The sequence below is a fragment of the Eleutherodactylus coqui genome, chromosome 6 (assembly GCF_035609145.1).
Source record: "Eleutherodactylus coqui strain aEleCoq1 chromosome 6, aEleCoq1.hap1, whole genome shotgun sequence".
In the NCBI taxonomy this organism is placed as follows: Eukaryota; Metazoa; Chordata; class Amphibia; order Anura; family Eleutherodactylidae; genus Eleutherodactylus; species Eleutherodactylus coqui.
Genome location: NC_089842.1, coordinates 100742160 through 100762494, shown reverse-complemented (window position 1 = coordinate 100762494; position 20335 = coordinate 100742160). Strand labels below are relative to the sequence as shown.

Here is a 20335-nt window from a genome sequence, read left to right as displayed (position 1 = left end):
CATGGTGCTCAGTTGTCACAACAAAAGCCGGGACCAGAGCCGAGCTGCAATGCTGGATGATGTTGATGGAGAGGTAAGTATTCCGCAGTTTATTTTACTACAGGTAGTCTTGTTAAAGGGATGTTGTCCAGTAACTAGACAACCCCTTTAACCTCTTAATGACCGCCGATACGCATGTATTGGCAGTCTATGTATGAAGAAAGATTGCGTGGCGATCTCCCTTCATACATCCTGGGTGCCAGCTGTTTCTTACACCCTGCGGTAACAGCTGTGATGAGGCGTGCGGCTCATCAGGGCTGTTAAACCTTTTCAATGCCGCTGTAAATTCTGATAGCGGCATTTAAATCCCCCAAGCGATAAGATTGAAGGGAGCTGTACGGGTGTCATGGCAGCCGGGAGCCTTTTGAAAAGCCCCAGGGCTGTCATGGCAGAATGCCTATCAAACCATCCCTGTGGAGTGGCTTGATAGGCTGCCTGTCACATAGCAGTATGATGTAATGCTATGACATTACATCATACAGCAAGTTGTTATCCCCTCTGGGGACTTTAAAAAAAAAAGGTAAAATAAGAACAATAAAGTTTTACTAACTATTAAAAAAAAGTAATAAAGTAAACAAAAACCCCTTTTGCCATATTTGTAATAAAAGAATCTACATAATAAAACACAAATACATATTTGGTATAGTTGTGTCCGTAAAAGTCTGATCTATCAAAGTAATGCATTATTTGCTCCGCACAGTGAACATCGTCAGAAAAAAAAATAAAGAAGGCCAGAATTGTGCTTTTTTTTTTTTTAGTCACCCTAAGGGCTTATTTAGACGACTGTATATCGGCTCGGTTTTCATGCTGAGCCGATATACGGTGTCCTCGTTTGCAGGGGGGGGGAGGAAGGAAGAGCCAGGAGCAGGAACTGAGCTCCCGCCCCTTCACCGCCCTTCACCACTATTTGCAATGGGAGGGGTGGGATGGGGCGGAGCTAAGTGGCAGGACTTAGCTCCACCCCCACCCTGCCCACCCTGGCAAGGGGCAAGGGGCAGAGAGGGGGCGGGAGCTCAGTTCAGGCTCCTGCCTCTTCCATCCTCCCCCCTCCTGCAGACAAGAACACCGTATATCGGCCGGGCGTGAAAACCGAGCCGATATATGGTCGTCTAAATAAGCCCTGACTCTAAGAAAAAATGCAATAAAAAGCGATCAAAAAGTCGTATACTTGCCAAAATAGTACCAACGCAAACTACAGGACGTCCCGCAAAAAATGAGCCCTCGCACAACTATGTCGACGGGAAAATAAGAAAACTATTGGTGCAGAAGATGGCGGCAGAAAATAAGGTAAAAAAATGAGATATGAAAAAAAATACAAGTAGTCAGCAAAATAAACAAACAATATGTTTGGTATCGTAGTTATCGTACCGACCCATAGAATAAAGTTATCGTGTCATTTTTGTTGCAGTTTGTGCGCCGCAGAAACAAGACGCACCAAAAGATGGCAGAATGACATTTCTTTTATTTTTCATTTTAGTCCACTTAGAATTTTTAAAAAGTTTTTCAGAACATTAAATGGTACCATTGAAAGATACAACTCGTCCTGCAAAAAACAAGCCCTCATATAGCGACATCGATGGATGAAGGAGTTACTATTTTTTAAAAGAGGGGAAGAAAAAACTAAAATGGAAAAGAATATATAAAAAGAACTGCGTTATGAAGGGGTTAAGGTGCAAACAGGCTTTGTCACTAAGGGGTTAAAGTGCTTGTGCTACAAATCACCACATACAATGCAGTTACATGTAATACTTAGGCTTCAGCACTAGGTGGCAGTATGAACATCAATTAAAGTCGCGCTTTGGAAGTTTGTCCCCAGCGCCTCCCCGTAGTGTCTCTATAAGGGGGTGTGGTGCGGGGAGCTCACTGCCGGCTGACATTTCACTGCTGCAGGAATATGGCTGCTAAGAGAGCGCTGGTGATCCTGGCCAAGGGGGCAGAGGAGATGGAGACAGTTATACCCACCGATGTGATGCGGAGAGCCGGGGTGAGGAGAGCGGCTGCACGGTGTATACCGGCATGTGTGCGGGGCGCTGCTGGGGGGTGCAGGGTGCATGTAGTATAGGGGGCGCTGCTGGTATTAGGGAGGCACTGCTGGGGGTGCAGGGTGCAGGGTGCATGTGGTATTAGGGGGGGCACTGCTGGGGGTGCAGGGTGCATGTGGTATTAGGGGGGCACTGCTGGGGGTGCAGGGTGCAAGTGGTATTAGGGGGGGCACTGCTGGGGGTGCAGGGTGCAAGTGGTATTAGGGGGGGCACTGCTGGGGGTGCAGGGTGCATGTGGTGTTAGGGGGCCCTGTTGGGGGGTGCATGTGGTGTTAGGGGGCCCTGTTGGGGGGTGCATGTGGTGTTAGGGGGCCCTGTTGGGGGGTGCATGTGGTGTTAGGGGGCCCTGTTGGGGGGTGCATGTGGTGTTAGGGGGCCCTGCTGGGGGGTGCATGTGGTGTTAGGGGGCCCTGTTGGGGGGTGCATGTGGTGTTAGGGGGCCCTGTTGGGGGGTGCATGTGGTGTTAGGGGGCCCTGTTGGGGGGTGCATGTGGTGTTAGGGGGCCCTGCTGGGGGGTGCATGTGGTGTTAGGGGGCCCTGCTGGGGGGTGCATGTGGTGTTAGGGGGCCCTGCTGGGGGGTGCATGTGGTGTTAGGGGGCCCTGCTGGGGGGTGCATGTGGTGTTAGGGGGCCCTGCTGGGGGGTGCATGTGGTATAAAGCCAGCGATTACACTGCGGCTTAGGTGAGGGTACCTTTACACGGGGCGACAGCAGTCCTAGCTGTGATCGCTCACTGACTGGAGCTGGAGCCCGCCGGGGGTCTCTTCCAGCAGCCCCCTGGCATTCGCAGTAAGCGGGTTCATTCATAGTCTGTTAAACTGGCCAGGAGTTGCTCAGTTATTAGGGGAGCTGAAAATCCAGCATCTAAGACAAGTCAACAGTTTTGCTTGCTGTCATGTCTCGTGTTTACATGGGCCGGCAGTCGCCAGTAAAGGCTGTATTGCGTGTATACCCAGGTGACTGTTGGCACGTGTCACACTACCCAAAAGTGTTAATATACTTGTGTTGGTGACTTGGGTCTCGGTAGTCCGCTCCTGACTCTTGGGGCTGTGCAGGTTGTCCGAACGTCTGCCGGCTAGATGTGATGGTTTCTGGCTCACTATGGCAATGCTCTCTGACTCCCCACGGCACCAGCCCCAGAGGGCGCATTCAGACGCAGTATGCAGTTAGTATTTTTGAATCCGTATTTGGAGGCCAAAGCGAGGAGCGGGTCCAAAATATGGAACAAATGCAAAACTTTCTATTATACTTTCTCTGTTAGTTCCACTTCTGATTTTTTGCCTTCCAAATACTGTGAATGCGCTCTAATCCTATTACTGGCGAGCTTGGTAAGGGAAGAGAACTGGGTCCCATTGGGTGGTAGGCTCGACCACGCACATACTGTATTCTGTAAACTAAAACAAACCTCCCAGTATAAATACCAGGGGGTTGTGTGCAACACTGCAGCCATTGTAAAAACTCTGACCCCCCCCCCCCCCTCTTACTTGGTAGACCTTAACATTGCAGTGATTCCATGATCTGCATCAATGAGCACCCGCTTCAATAAAGGGCCTTGATTTGGGTGTATGTTGGTATACTAGAGCTCGCCTCCAGTGTATCGAGGGGATAACTGTTGTAGGATTTATTTTTACTACCTCAAAATGCACTAACAGTATATTACAGGGGGGGGGGATACTGTAGTTGAATAAATCCCCAAACAGTGTCCCCTAGCTGCCTCCTGCTAATGTCTACTCTTCTATTTGAACAGATCGTTGTGACTGTTGCAGGACTGACGGGCAAGGATCCGGTTCAGTGCAGCAGAGACGTCGTCATCTGTCCCGACACCAGCCTAGAAGAGGCACGGACAAAGGTAATGGCGGTACCGCTGCGGGCCCAGAGGTATTTAGATCAGTGCCTGACAACAATCTGAAGTCTATGAGAAGGAAGCCTCCATCTGCTTCCAGATGGGGAGGCTTTAGCGTCTAGTATCCAAAATGGCCCATTTGACTGCTCTTCTTCATGCATGGGTTTTGTCTGGTATTGTGGCTCCGGCCATTGACAAGGCTAAGGCTTGCCTGCAGATACTACACAACCTATGGCGCAGTTCCTGGGAGCAGTCCTGTTCATCTAATCCTGTCGGCCAATCTGTCAAGTAATAGAAGATAATACCAGTATCTTGGAATCTTATAGCCTGCAGTTATATAATATGCAAGTCTGGCTTTTTATTTATTTATTTTTTTTTATTATTGGCGGCTAAATTGTTCTAGTGGAGTTTTCTCAACTATAGGCTCAAGGACTTGGGCTCGTCACCATTCCAGGTGCTGGCAATCAACACTTAGAAAAATCACTAAAAAGTAGCCATACGTACTGATACAGAGGTACGAACGCCAATTCCTGGCAGAAGGCAACACGCTGATTAACCCTTTCCAATCCAATTTGTATCCCGGTTTTCCTAGGGGGCTTAATCTTTTTTTTTTTTCTGTTTTCCAATGGCACTATATGCTGGCTAAAGCCAGTACTGCATGAGGTGACACGTTGGATAGGTTCCGACAGCAGAGGCTGGCAATAGTAAGAGAACCCCGACGGGCGTCTTCCAAAACTGGTGCTGTACAGCTTTAAATCATAATGTTTTTAGATGTCAGACAGTGGATTGGAAAGGGTTAAACATTCAGGTATTGCATTATGCAACATTGCTTGCTGGAATTGCTGTCTGTTTTTAAAGAAGACATTGAAAGGGAGGAGACGCAGATTAGACATTAGAAAAAAATTTCTGACAGTGAGGGTGATCACTGAGTGGAACAGGTTACCACAGGAGGTGGGGAGTTCTCCTTCAATGGAAGTGTTCAAACAAAGACTGGACAGACATCTGTCTGGCATGATTTAGTGATCCTGCACTGAGCATGGGGTTGGACCCGATGACCCTGGAGGTCCCTTCCAACTCTATCATTCTATGATTATAACACCGTACTAGACAGCTGATGCAGTCCCCTAATCTGTTTAATGTAGATGGAAACTGGAGCTTCGCCTTATGGTGTATTTGGATGGCTATATGCAAGTTGTGCATGAGATATTCGGACACAAGTCGTGGCGGACAGGACACTGACGCCCGTCCATGTGCTGTCTGATATTCACTGGCTCCACAAATTGCATGTGCTCTGCTGGTCTAGGAAAACAGAAATCACTGCATGTCCTGTTCTCACGCTTCGCATGGACAATCAGTCTGTGTGAATAAACCTATAGACTATTATGGAATACAAGGACACACACAGCCCAAATATGACCATTTGTATGGGCCCTTACAAGGGGCACTGATGTGTAGCATCCATACAGGCCAGCAGAGATACTCCATTTTAACCATGTTTGCTCTACACTATGTAGTAATTCTAGTAACGACTCCATTGATCATGGGAGCAGGAGGGATCATCCTTCCTACATTGTGTGTATTAAAAAAAAGTCTGTGCTTGCCTCTTCCTCTCCAGAGCAATTTTTTGTGGGTGAATCCCATGACTTCTGTGGGAGTGGGCTTCACACCTTACTTACCGTATGGCCGTTATCGGAGACACTGACTACTGCAGCTTTGTTGCACGGAGTTCTCAGCCATCGCAGTCTTATTTTACTTAAACTTCTTCTCTTTTATGCAAATTCTCAAAAGAAATCTATTGAGCAAAGTCCCTTGCATCCGCGTGAGGTCTGACCGTAGCGCTAACAAAATAAGGGAGATGATATGGCGGCTATTTGTAGGGATTATGCCCACATTGGTGGTGGTTGTGTCTGGTTGAACAGGGTTGCATATTGGCTTGTGTTTGACACTAGTGAAGAGAGCAGAACGCTGTGATGTTACATAACTCCGGTGGGTTATTGCAGCATAAAGGTCAGATTTTCTGGCACTCCATGGGATGTCTCGGGCTAATTTAAGAAGTCTCCTCTTGCCAATCACTCTCTTGCTTACAGTTTAACTGTTAACTGCTGGAGCGAAGATTGTTCTGCATGGTGCTGGGGACTTTGTATCAGATGGTTGGCCTGAAGGGTTTCACATGAAGAGTTTGGTGACTTTTTACTCTTCTTGCATTAGTTTTTTGTTATTTAGAACTTTGTTACATATGGGGAGATTTATGATGTTGCCTAAAATAAACTTAGCTGCCCGTAGAAACTACTCACAGGGTAACTTTGCATCTTGAAGAGTAAGAAATGAAGACTGTGCGGTGACTGGTTGCTACGGGCGAGAGACCGCGTGTCTTAGGCTGGGCTCACGCAAACGGGACTGATTCCGCTTGCGAATATTCACAGCGGAGGGCCTGCAACTTGTGAATGGTCGTATATGCTTGTGGTTTTCCGTGTGAATGTACACGTATGGACAGCGTAGTGACCGCACGGAAGAAAGCTCACAAGCAAGGAATTGCATCAGAACATCGCACAGTCAGTCGCCCAGGCGATGGTTCTCTCCTTCTCCCTCCTTTTTATCTGTTCTCCTGGCAAGTTGTGTGTGAACATGCGCCCCTACACAATGTTAATTGTGAATGCACTGCAGATCGCTCGCATCCCAAGAGATCAATGGAGCTCATACACACTGAATCCACGCTAAAATTGTGCATGCTGCGATTTTTTTTTTTTTCTTCCACTCCCAGAAATTGCAATTCCTACCTGAATCCGCAATTCAAATCCGTGCTTGAGACTGGCCATAGTTGTAGCAAATCTGCCCCATAATGTCTGCTGGTTACCCCGTTTAGCGCCATCGCGCTATCAGGCATGTGATCTAACGCCTTGAGCTCCAGCATGGCACTGCTCTCTAGTAACGGGAAATAGCAGAATGCTGGATCTAGGTGTAAAGGGAGAAGAAAACCTTTTATGCAATTGAAGGTAAAGACAAACTGAGAAACGGAAAAAGTTTGCAAAGTTGTTCCGTTCTTGTGTAGTCTTCAAATAAAAAATGCTGGGTGACTTTGAGCGCCGATGTCTAACGAAAACGTATAGGGACTAAACTGGTGCAGGTTTGTTTTTTTTTTCTCCACATTCTTGGGATTGGTAGAGGTTAGACCTTCACTTGATATTAAAGGAATCCTTTACAGGAGTTGTCTAGTTAAATTTCCGTGCACCACGGTGATCAGTCGCAGAGCGTAACATGGCCCTTGGCTTATTGGGGAGGAGGCTGGCTGTCTTTCAGGGGACATGCACCTCATTTCTCCATGCCCTAACAAATGTTTGCCCAAATACAATCCACTTGTAGGCAGGCATCAGAAATGTTGGAGGTTTATATCTATGTATGTATTAATGCAAATTACAAGTGAACTGTTTTTTGTTTTTTTTCCTCTGCCAGGGCCCTTATGATGTGATCGTGCTCCCTGGAGGTAACCTAGGTGCGCAGAACTTGTCAGAGGTAATATTCCTACAAAGTTTCTGTCAAAAAAACAAAAACAATCAATGTTCAGTATATCAGATCTGTAAAGCTTACCATACAGAGGATAAATATGGGACAAATACTGTTTAAAAAAAAAAATCAAGCACCTAAAATAAGTTGTTGTTTTACTACAAAACTCAGGCAGATATACAAATGATGAGTTGTGGTGATTAGATGGACGGTGTTGCCACCTGAGGCCCTAACAGTGGTTCCATCCTTGGCCTATAAGAAGGCTCTCAGAGGCTCCTTGTATATAGTGACCTCTTCTTCCGCTTGTGTAGAGCTTGTTGACCACTAGACGCCTCTAAGACGCAGAGAAGAGATGTCACCCAGTTACCAGAGTCTGAGAGGGGGGGCATTTCTGGAGTGAGACGCTGGATAGTTGTATAGACCAACTGCCCTCCACCTGGGCTGTTCTGACCAGACTGTTAGGAAGTGTTGGGGCCAGGGGATGTGTGAGGGCACATAGACCACCAGTAGAGGCGAACTTCTGAGCATTCAACGAGCAGCTCCAACTGTTTCATTGTCCATCTTTCAAAAAAACAAAAACAAAACAGGTTTTACTGTCATTACAGGCCCTTTGGAACCATTTCCAAGCACTTGGCTGAAGGACATTTGGTCTCATGGTGCCCATTGCATGTATCGCCTTTGACAACCACCCACCATATATTTTGCAGTGGTGTTGTGAACGATGAAACTGGACTGCTACGGAGTGGAACCGTGTTGTCTGACGACAGCCATGTTCATGTCTGGAGACCTCGGGGTTCGCACCTTAATCCTGACTTTGCTGTGGAGCCGCACACTGCCCACTGCTGGTGTGATGGTCTGGGGTGGCATCACTTACAACAGATGGTCACTCCTAGCAGTGGTACGAGGGACAATGACAGCTCAGTGATATGTTCAGGATGTCCTGCAGCCTCATGTGTTCCCCTCAGGGGAATTTTCCAGCAGCATAATGCTCGGCCGCACACACAAGGGGGTCACAGGAATGTCTCCACAACATTGTTAAACATTTTGGGCCTGCCCGGTTGCCAGATACATTACCAATAGAACATGTATGGGATCATCTGGGATGCCAAGTTCAACAGCCTACGAATTTGCACGATCTAGAGGCTCAGTTGTAGCAAATGTGGACCAATATGCTGCAGGATATCTGTATGCCTCCATGCCTGCCAGTATCACATCTTGTATCGAAGCTAGAGGCGGCCCAACAGGGTACTAGAGCCTCCATGCCTGCCAGTATCACATCTTGTATCCAAGCTAGAGGTGGTACAACAGGGTACTAGAGCCTCCATGCCTGCCAGTATCACATCTTGTATCCAAGCTAGAGGCAGTACAACAGGGTACTAGAGCCTCCATGCACACCCAGATCACATCTTGTATCCAAGCTAGAGGCAGTACAACAGGGTGCTAGTCTCCCTTAAAGGGGTCAGTTTTCCATAATAAATTCTCCTTTTGCAATCGCTTATATCAATGTTACAATCACACATAGAAAGTTTCATTCAATTCAAACAACTCCTAGGTGCTTGACTTTTTTTTTTCTTTTTTTTTTTTGACTGTAGAATTATATTTTGTTGGACATTCAAACAAATGGATATCCACATAGTGCATGGGTGCACATAGTCTGCTAATGAGCGAACTCCTGAATGAGACATTCTTGTCAGTAAAAGTTACTCTAGGATTTCTTTTTTTCCTTCTAGTCTCCCTCTGTAAAAGACATTTTGCAAGAACAAGATGCGAAGAAGGGTTTGATTGCTGCAATATGTGCTGGTATGGACAAGCTTCTTTTGTCTTATTACACTAGTTTGTCTCATCCAGTCTCTTGTTGGCTTGTATAGTACACTGTATTACCTTTCTGTTTTAGGGCTGTCTCACAAGCGTACGCTCATGGTGTATTGCATGCATAATATGCTGTACCGATCTCCCGTAGACAGCCATGTTGCTGCCCACATGAATTGTGCAAAATGCGCATGCAAGAAAAATCGTAGCATGTTCTATCTTGACACATATTACGCACGCATACACTTCATGATAGCACATGGTGATGGGTGGCATGCAGCAAGTACGCAATGTTGTGTACTAGCTGCATGCCACATGCATATTTCTCGCACGCTGCAAGATACACTTGTGTGAGCCAGGCCTTACACAGGCAGCCTTTGGCAGGGTCAAGTAGGCTTCTGTATATGGCAGATCCAGAGGCAACTGACTGCTAGAACGACCCATCAGTATCCTGTAGTCATGACACGGTGGGGTGATGGGCTGATACTGGTAGTTTGACTCCTTAGATGCCAGTGTTGTCTGAAAAAAAAATAGTGCAGCGAATGCAAAATTAGTTATGATGGCGAAAAACGTCACCTTCATAACTGATTTCTTTTGAATTTCCAATACATCTAAAAAGAAAAAAAAAGCCATTTTTAAAATGGCCTTAAACAATGTACTACCTTCTGTTGCACTTATGTAGATCTATATGTCTTCATGGTAACAGACTGTAAACCAGCCCTTTTGGTCAGTTCACACATTGTGGAGAAATTCCACTATGAAATCTGCTCTCTGATTTTTGGTGTGGGTTTCACAACAAAATTCACTCCCAGCATAGCAATGAGTGAATTCCGCTGTTATAATCTGCACTATTTCCCCAACAAATAGAGCATGCTGTGGATTTAAAAATCCACATCGTTCTGGGGGCCTGGTTAGCCAGCAAGCTGGATGGTTGCAGCTCCTTAGGCCGCCTTCTCCCGTGGCAGAATCACTGTGGGTATTCCACAAATGAATAACTGCAGCAATTCTGCAAGAAGTCAGTGGTGGCCAAATCTGCACCTAAATAGTTGGCAGCGGAGCTGGGAGGCTGCGGGTGAGCCCAGAAATCGGTGCCATCTTGCTCAGTAGGACTTCTGGAGGTCCACAGCCACCTCAAGCACTGCAGTGGAGAGCAAGTAAGGAGACTAGAAACTCCTCAATATTAAAACCGCTTCTTTGAAGATGAGCTACATTAGAAACGCCCTTTATACCTGATGGACCAGATTGTAAGGGGCTCATAGTCAAGACAAAGTAAATTATATTCCCCCTCTTCCCTCATCTGCTGGGTCTTTCCTATATACACCTTGATGGATCTTAAGAGGCGGGTTCTTGGTGACAATATTTATTATTTTCCCAGTCGTGTCCATGACCACACCACCTGAGATCGCCTCGTCCTGATAGGACAGGAACATACAGAGGTTTAAAAGCTCCCCCCTCTCCCACCTTCCTCACTGTCTTCCTGTCCTGGCAGGATTGCAGAGAGGTACTGGGGGGAGATACCAGCAGGAAGACTCAGATCAGAGGTCAAGAAGTTGGTCCTCCCTTCCCTAGAATCGTCTCTCGGGATGTGCATCGGGAGATTACAGGCTTTGGCAGATAGCTGGACCTTATTCTGCGAAAGCACCTGGATTCCCCAAATCCTACACCGGAGGTACCGAAGCTAAAGGCAGTAACCCCAGAAAAATCAACGCGCCATTACTCCAGACTATTTTTGATTTATAATAAAAAAAAAAAAAAAACACGGAAAATCCCATATAAATCATAAAACTGAAACCGCTAAATGCTTATATAAAGTATTAAAGATTCAAAATGGAGTCAGTAAACTCAGCGGTGAGGCTAATAAAGTGCCTTCATGCCGTCCATAGACTTGAAAGATGCATACTTTCATGTACTGATCCATATGGACGCGCAGAAACTTCTCAGGTTTGCTCTTCGCATGGGGAAAGAACAAGATGTCATCGGCCCCTGCATTTTTATCAAGGTCATGGCAGAATTGGGGGCATACCTGAGACAGAAATCAATCCTGATGGTGCCTTACTTGGACGACATCCTGCTCATAGCAGGAACCAGGGAGCTCCTAATAGAGCATCTGGCGACGACTGTTCACCTTCTTCAGTACTTGGGGTGGATAATAAACTGGGAAACGTCAGATGTATTTCCCAGCCAAAAGAAGCTGTTTCTAGGAATCCTGCTCAAATAAAAAAAAAACAGCGCTCATTTCTCCCCGATTTCAAAGATACAGGGGCTTCAGCTTAAGGTCAGCGCATTTCTGAAAAACAAAACCTGCTCTATTGGGGAAGCTAACGTCTTGCATCCTGGGAGTGGCATGGTCTCTAGTGCATACCAGGGTCCTACAGAACTCAATTCTGGGGGCCTGGGACAGAAGTCAGTCCTCACTCGAAAAAAGGATTGTACATAGGTTCGGGGTTCTGAGCCACTAGTGCAGGGATGTCCTTACAGAGTTCTCAATAAAGGAGGGTTTACTGGCTTCAAGGCCCAGCTGTATGCCTCACAACAGATGCAAGTGCCCAGAACTGGTGTGCTCATGTCGGGGACTTATTTCTTCAGGGAACCTGGGCCCTGCAAATCAGGGACTGTTTTTTTAATTACAGAGAACTCTCCAAGCAATTTGGGAAGCCCTTCGGAAATTAGGGGGTTTTGTGCACAATCGGCATCTGAAGATCCCGACGGACAATATTACAGCAGTTACTCACATCCGGCATCAGGGGGGACCAAAATTCCCATCTTTGCAAGGCATCTCGCAAAAAAATCTTTTGCTGGGTAGAGGAGCAGGTCCTATCGATATCGGCAACCCACCTAAAGGGAACCTTAAACAAAAAAAAAGGCCATCTCAGCTGGAAATGCATAGACCTGGGGGAATGGTGCCTTTCACAGGAGGCCTTCCAACTCCTAAGTTCTTCCCGCCCAGCCTGGGGTTTCACCTAGTAGCAGTGGATGCGTTGGCTCAGGATTGGGGCTGTCCTGTGCATTTCTCACCCCTCCCCAATTCTGCTAATCCCAAAGGTCATCCAGAGATTCTGCTCCCAGAAATGCACAGTCCTGCCTGCCTGCTCAGCCGAACCTTCTGATACAGGGTCCCCTAAGGGCTCCTGTCTACGGGCAAATTTTCACTGTTCCCCGTGGCGATTATCTGGCCACTCGGAACGCGGTGAATGCTTTCTATAGCGTTGCTATGGAAAGGCCAACCCCCTGTCCACAAGCAGAGAATCATAGCGATTCTCCGCTCACAGCCGGCAAATCGCAGCATGCTGCGATTCTCCGCAGTGAGCCTATCTGTCAGATAGGCTCACCGTGGAGATCCATCAGCTGTCTCCTGCTCCCCAGCGGCGGAGATCCACTGTGGGATATCTCGACACTCGTGGACAGGCAGCCTAAGACATCCAGATATAGCAGGCCTTCACCTTGCAGCATGGCTATTGAAAAATCCATGCTGCTGGAAAGAGGCTTCTCCAAGAAGGTGAGGCAGATCTTATTAGCAAGTAAGAAGACAACCAATAAGATTGATCTAAAAATCTGGAAAATATATCTCTCGTAGGGTCAGAAAAAGAAGCTCTTGGTCCCTTTCACCTGACATCCTGACAATTCTTGTTTTTCTGCAGGAGGGCCTGGATAAGGGCCTCTCCCCGAATACACTAAGGGTCCAGGTGATGGCCCTTAGTGGTTTTTGACTCCAGACTCTAAGTTTAGGTGGATAGATAGATTTGTAAAGACAGCGGACAGATTAAAACCAAAAATTACGAATCTAGTCCCAGACTGGAATCTAAATTGGGTCCTCAAGGCTGTCTTCAGAACCAATAGAATTACTCCCTATTAGCGGTCTGACGCTAAAAATGTTTTTTCTAGTGGCAATTACTTCGGCCAGAAGGATTTGTGAATTACAGGCTAAATGGAATTACATATGGAATGGTGACACTATTTTAGGCATGAAGGATGTGTCCAATTTGATTTTAGTTTCGGTATTCCGGAAAAAAAGGCTGGTGAATGTTATCCATTCACCAGCCTTTTTTTCCGGAATACCGGAACTAAAATCAAATTGGACCCATCCTTCATGCCTAAAGTAGTGTCACCATTCCATATGTCTTGTGCCCTAGTAATTCCCTTGTTTTTTGACACCTAAAAATGATCAAGAACGAGAGTTTAATTGCCTGGATGTCAGAAGAGCAGTCCGGCAATGTATCAGTGCCATGAGCCAGTGGAGACAGGACAATAGTTTGTTCAAATTTTTTTTTTTAATTTATTTATTTATTTTTTTTGGGCCTCAACAGGGGCAAGAAAGCAGCAGAAAGTTCTATAGCGAGGTGGATTCGCCTGGCTATTACAGAGGCATATAAAGCCCCTGCTAGACTCAAGGCCCACTCAACAAGGGCGGTATCCACTTCCTGGGCTGAACACTCCTTCGCATCAGTGAAACAAATATGCAAAGCTTCAGTATGGAAAAGACCCCATACGTTTATCAGACATCATAGGGTGGACGTTCAGACGGACAAAGACCTTGCCTTCGGTCACAGGGTCCTTTCGGCCGTTGTCCCACCCTGATGATTTAGTTGGTATCTATCAGGTGGTGCTGTTGTGGAGACAACTGGGAAAAGGTGGATTATACCTACCCGACAATCGAGTTTTCAGGATTCTCCACAACAGCGCCTGTACATTCTCTCCCGAAGAAATATAATTTAGTTCTTCATTAGAATATACCAGTATAGGTAATAATTTTAGTTAAAGCTTCCACCCCTGGCAGTTCGTTAGAAATCACTGAGGAAGGTGGGGGAGGGGGAAGTTTTTAAACCTCTTGTGTTCCTGTCCTATCAAGTGGAGGCGCTCTCGGGGGGTGCTGTCGTAGAGACTCCTGAAAACCCAATTTATCAGGTAGGTATAATCCACCTTTCTGGCACATCCTATATCCTTCATGACAGCCTTCGAGAAGTTTGAAATGATATGCTAAGGACACCATGGCCTTTACACTTTCTACTGTGGAAGATAAGCCCTTACTGACACCTTGTGGCTACTATTATGATGCTTCCCATTTTAAACAACTGCAAAAAACGAAACGTACTGCTGTCCCTTGAGAAAGGGATCTTTAGAGACCATAGCAAAATATCATGCCATTGTTGTAACCATGATGGCCAGAACTGCTTCACTTGCACCAAAGAGCAGCGTTCATTGATCTGACTTGTGTTCTGAAGGTGTATTGGGGACCAAAGTTCACTGAAGACTTTCAGCACAATACAGAGGGTCTATGAATGGATTGAAAATGTCAAAAATGGTTGTGCAAGTGAAGAGCATGAAGGAGCTGGCCAGACAACCACTGCCACAACTGATTGATATGGACTGCTTACTATCGATGACGTGGCAAATGGTCTGCAAATTAGCTGGTTCTGCCGATAAAATTATCTGCAATAGACTTGTGCAAGAAGCGTCCCAAAACAACCCACAAAGTTGTATAACCAAACGTGCTAGATATATTCCAACAACACTTGGATCGCTGGGATAACTAAGGTGATGCCACCTTGGACCAAATCATCACCGGTGATGAAACCTGGGTCCATTTATGAGCCAGAGAATAAACAAAGTATGGTATGGAAACGTTCACAATCACCCGCTAGAAAATGTTCAAAAGCCAACATAAGCAGGAAAATTGATACTTACAGTTTTTGGGACTCTCAAGGCCGAGACTGGAACATTAGGAGGGGTGGGCTCAAAAATAAACGGAGCTCATTATAGTGAGATGCTTATTGACTAGCTTAACCCTTTCCAATCCAATTTGTATACTGCTTTTCCTAGGGGGGCTTACACTTTTTTTTTTTTTTTCTGCTGTTATACAACAGCGCTATCTGCTGGCTAAAGCCAGTACTGCATGAGGTGACACATTAGAGAGGCTGGCAATATACAGTAAGAGAACCCCGACGGACGTCTTCCAACATTGGAGCTATGCAGCCTTAAATCATAATGTCTTCAGACGTCAGACAGTGGATTGGAAAGGGTTAAACCTGCAATTTGAAGCAAAGACAACTTTCGAAAGGCATTGTGGTGGTGCATAACAGTGCCTGCCCACATGCTGTTACCCATGTTGTTGAAACCCTTCAGAAACTCAAGTTTGGGGTATTGACTCACCCACCATATAGTCTGAAGAAGCAAGAACGGGCTTATCGCCTGTTGGCCCACTCAAGGAGTTGTTGATTCACCTTGGAACAAGAACTCATAAATGCTGCATGTGTGGTTCGATGCTCCGCCAAAAAACTTTTTTTTTCTTTTGAGAGCTTAAGGAAGCTTATGCAATTGTGGTACAATTTTGTTAGGAATTCTTTTTTTTTTTTGCATTGCAGATTGACTCACCCTTGTACATGCCCAGGATTTTTATGGTGGTTATGGTTATAAATTTGTATACATCGGGCATCAGTTATGCAGTATGTCTCCCTTAGGCCTCGTTCACGAGCGTTGTTTTGTGTACACCTATTAGAACCATTGTTTTCCTATGGTGTGTTAACATGTCCGTGTTTTACAGGCGAGCAAATTCCTGCACTGCATTGGTCCGTGCTGCACGTAAATATTCCCCACGGGGAGTAAAGAATCCCCTGTCACAGCTGTGCCAGAGGGCCGCAATGTTCTCCTATTGCTTTCAATAAGGCCTCACTGAAGGCCGGCGGCCCCACTGAAAGCAGTTGGATGCAGGCAACCACTGCAGTGATTTTTGTGGAAGGGCTTTAAATATAAGCCCTTCCCTAAAAATTATCCCTAGCTTGTGTTTAAAAAAAAAAAAATAAAAAAAAAATTATATATGTAATTTATTATTACTCCCCTCTTTGGGGCTTGGCTTCACTGCACTGCACTGGAGCTCTTTCAGGAGGTGGGGAGTTAAAATAAACGCCTCATGAAAGGGCTGTGTCTAATTGGCTGAGCGCTTAGCCAATCAGCCACTGCCCTTTCAGGAGGCAGGGATTTTAAATCCTTGCCTACTGAAAGAGCTTCATTACAGTGCAGAGAAGCCAAGTGGCTAGATGCACCGAGCCCCGACAGGGCCAGAGAGGTGAATATAAATATATATTTATATATATATATTTTTTTTTTTACACAAGCTAAGGATGATTTTCATGGAAGGGCTTATATTTAAAGCCTTTCCCTGAAAATCACTGCAGAGGTTCAACACATTATATCAGTCTAGTTGTAGTTGATGAGATCCCCTCCTTTTGGTGGGCCATATCGGAGGCTTCATATGAGCACAACAGAAATGTAATACAGAAACTATTCAACTATTGTGGTTACACTCAATAGTTTGACTGTTTTAAGTATATACAAACTACCACTTTTCTGTAGTATGAGTGAGTGCTTCTGATGCTCCACCCCCTGGTGACACCATCTAAGGTCCTACAACATATATGAAACAGAGTCTGACCGACAGAAGACCAACACAGTTAGGGCTCTTGGAAGGGGAGGACAAAAATAACACACTGAGAATACAACTAAGCCGTTATTATCTCAGAAGACACCACTCAGCAGTCCTTACAGAATACACTGACCTACCACCACCACAGAGATCCGGTGGGCTGAAGGACCTGTGCTGATGTCACTGCTATGGAAGGAGCCAAGCTGTATGTCTTTTGTGGCAATCAAGCTCCTGTGAGTGTGATGTGCCGCCAGAAACACTGCAACTATAATGTCCTAATAATTACTAGTACCTTCTAACCTGAAGTTGATGGATCACTAACCTCACCTGCACGAGTTCTGTCTATTAGGACATCATTATGCTGGATTTATGGGTAGCACTACATATTATGAGGATGTGGGCTGTTGGAATAGAGCCATTCATGTGTTAATGTAGCTGATTCACCTGCCTTGTGTGACTATTGCTGCTCATACTACAGGAATGTAGCCCATTAACCGTCAATTGGCCTTCTATACATACATTTAAATGACTCTGGAATATTCATTTGGGGCTCCAAAAACCATTTAAGGACTGAGCTATCAGGCTGAAATACTATTTCGCCCTCTCCTTAAACTGTGTGGTGCACCAGACTTGCAGTGTAGTTTGCACAGGTGTCTTTGCATGGGTAACTGACCCCTCATACTAGTCATATAGACCATTCATGTATATTCTGCTTGTTACAGGCCCCACTGCACTGTTGGCTCATGGAATAGGATTTGGACGAAGTGTGACTACACATCCCCTGGCTAAGGACAAAATGATGAATGGAGGTACTGTGCTCTTACTGCTGCATAAAGTAATGGGGTATACTCTCTAGGTTGGGGTGGGGTGGGGGTGGGGGTGGCAAACTGGATTCCTCCAAATCTCTCTCAGTAGGAGACTGCAGGGCCTCTCTTCCCAAAACTCTATGGGCATGGAGGTTACCTGTCTGGTGTAAGCCTCCACTAGGAGCCGTTGGATAAGTTTGGAATCCTCCTCCTCTTGGTCAGGAGGAGTTTCTGAACTCAAGAGATCCTCTCTTGCATATGTGGATCCCTCTCCTGCACATACTACATTAGTGGAGCACTCCTATGTTGTTGTACCTGGACCGTAGGTTTGCCTTACGTGACCTCCAGTTTCTGTTGGTGCTTCTATTAGCAGATGGCCTTTAGCTGTGCACTAAACTGGGCAACACCTAGTACTACCACTGGTTGGAGCAGGGGAAGAAATAGGGGCGCTTTCTTATGCCATGCTCACATTGGAGTCTATAAATTAAAAAAAAAAATTTTTTTTAAATGCATGTTTGAAATGTGACACTTGACAGCGTTTAACGTACCTCATCATTGCAATGGGGGTGAGGTGCGTTAAAAATCACTGAAACTTACTAAAATAAAGCAGACAGCGTTTGAAAATCGCGGCGTTAAAAATACTGTAAATCTAGTCTAAGAAGCCACGTTGAAATCAATGGAGCCGTTTTACAGCATTTAGTGCGGCATTTGAAACTCTGCTCTAAACGCTGTAAAAAGCAGCCTATGTGAGTGGCCTTAGGACTGACTGGTGTGGAATTACCTTTTTGGATGGGGTATTGGATTCCAACTTTGCCTTAACCTTGCAAGAATAGGGATGGCTTTGTGTGCCTGAACATCCAGACTTGACAACATGGGTCTGGAGGGGTGAGAAGGGTTTTTTCTTTTTGTCCCAATTACTGTCTGGGCTTGGTCTGTATAGCTTTTGTAGCCCCAGGGCATTGGTGAGCAGCTGTAGAAGGGAATAAAACTTTCTTTAGCTTCGCATGGGCAGCATGCTACTCTTTTTTTAAAATATCTATAGGGTTGTAGATGTGGTCCTGTTGCCAATCTGGTTTGACCCATTGTTCACTTCAGAACTGGATTGGCAGTGTTGGTTGCGAAAGGGATTGGGGGGTATGTATCTCTTAAATTAGATGAATTTGGCTGGAGAAGCTCTTTAGCCCAAGACTCCACAATTCTTTTAAAAGTTTTTCCGTTCACTATATGGTACATATACACAAGGTGTAACGATACATATACAATGTGTTACAATAAAGTCCTCATGTTGACAGAAAAAAAAATTCCTATATTAAATCTCTGACTTTGCTTGATTTGACTTTCTGCTGTCATGTCCCTTCAGATCACTACAAGTACTCTGAGAATAGAGTGGAGAGGGACGGACATTTCATCACCAGTCGTGGACCTGGCACCAGCTTTGAGTTTGGCCTTTTCATTGTTGAAGCTTTGCTTGGAAAAGAAGTAGCTGCTCAAGTGCAGGCGCCGCTGATCCTTAATTGCTAAGACCCCAATGTGTGATTTACCTTGCAATTGCGCTAGATAATCCAACCAGGCCTTCTGGTTTTTTAGGCAGTTCCTGACCATACCAAATGGTCCATCATTTCAAGTCATCAGTTAATCCTCTACTCCTATTGCACTCAAACTGTAGCATTTAATTCTTAAAGATCTGCTGGTGTAGATGGTAATAATGAGATTTGTGACGTGTCTGACTTGAAATAAACCTAAAAAAAAAAAAAAATTCTGTTAATTTGACCCGTCTCCTATAAAACTCCTCATTATATCTATGTTTTTTCATAGTTTAACATTTCTGAAACATGTTAGAGCTGTTGTCATTCCTCTACCAGTGTTCCTCCTGGAATTGACTAGGTGTTGCTCTTCCCCATGTGCTCTGATAGAATTGGTGTGAAGGGACATCCATCATGGGGTAGGAGAACGGTTACTCCCAGTTGCTATGTTTCCTGGTAAAATTACCAGGGTAACACCACAATGTAGTGCTCTGCGGAGAGAAACTGCTCCAATTGTTGTAAGATAAATACAGAGTTGTTACTAAAATGGATATAGTTGGGGATACCTTTTTGCCTAAGGAAGGAGAAAAAAACCCCACAAAGCTTGTTAACAGTTGTCAGGTTGCAACAATGCATGTCACAACATGACTGCGGTCCCTTACATTGGGCTTTGATGTACTATGGCAGTACTTTGATTTTTGGCTGCATGATGTGGTGGTGCAAAAGTCACTATGTAGGAACTGGGAAACGTTTGAAGCTCTGGTGAACTGTTAAAACTCATCCAAATCCTTATTGAAAGTTCATGTTTTAAATATTAACAAATTCCATGAATAAGGAGTGTATCTGACACTTATGGGGAAGACACATGCCAGGGGCACATTGGCTTTTAAGACATGAACCATCAAAGACCTAAGGGGTGGGTGGGTGTGTTTTTGAATAACTAACTCCTTCCCAACAGCCAAACGGCTATGTATGCATTAACTGCATGCGTCAAATTCAGTTAGGACATGCATATGTAGATGTGCATACAGCACACTCAGGAGCTGACCCCACTCCCATAGACAGTGGCGACTGTCGCCGACGCCCACCCGCATCAGCGATTAGGAAAACTCTGATCATGGCTATTAACCCTTTTAAGGCCCCCTCTTCACGGCGGTAAAGCGCCAAACCCCTGTCCACAAGCAGAGAATCAATGCGATTCTCCGCTCGCGGCCAGCAATTCGCAGCATGCTGCGCATTGCCCCAATTCTCTGCAGTCAGCCTATCTGATTAGGCTGACCTGCGGAGAACTGTCTTCTGCTCCTGGGCGGCGGCTTCCGCTCCCGTGGCGCAGCTCTACCGCGGGATACTGCAA

General features: G+C 45.6%; 1 protein-coding gene across 1 annotated transcript; it reads left to right on the top strand.

The window, feature by feature from the left end:
• The first annotated feature begins 1866 nt into the window (after positions 1 to 1866).
• On the top strand, positions 1867 to 19228 carry PARK7 (Parkinsonism associated deglycase). Its single transcript, XM_066607280.1, has 6 exons — positions 1867 to 2023; positions 3830 to 3931; positions 7376 to 7435; positions 9157 to 9226; positions 17375 to 17461; positions 18819 to 19228. The coding sequence occupies exons 1-6, from the start codon at positions 1934 to 1936 to the stop codon at positions 18977 to 18979; spliced, it is 570 nt and encodes a 189-aa protein (XP_066463377.1). The 5' UTR covers positions 1867 to 1933; the 3' UTR covers positions 18980 to 19228.
• Positions 19229 to 20335: the final 1107 nt, after the last annotated feature.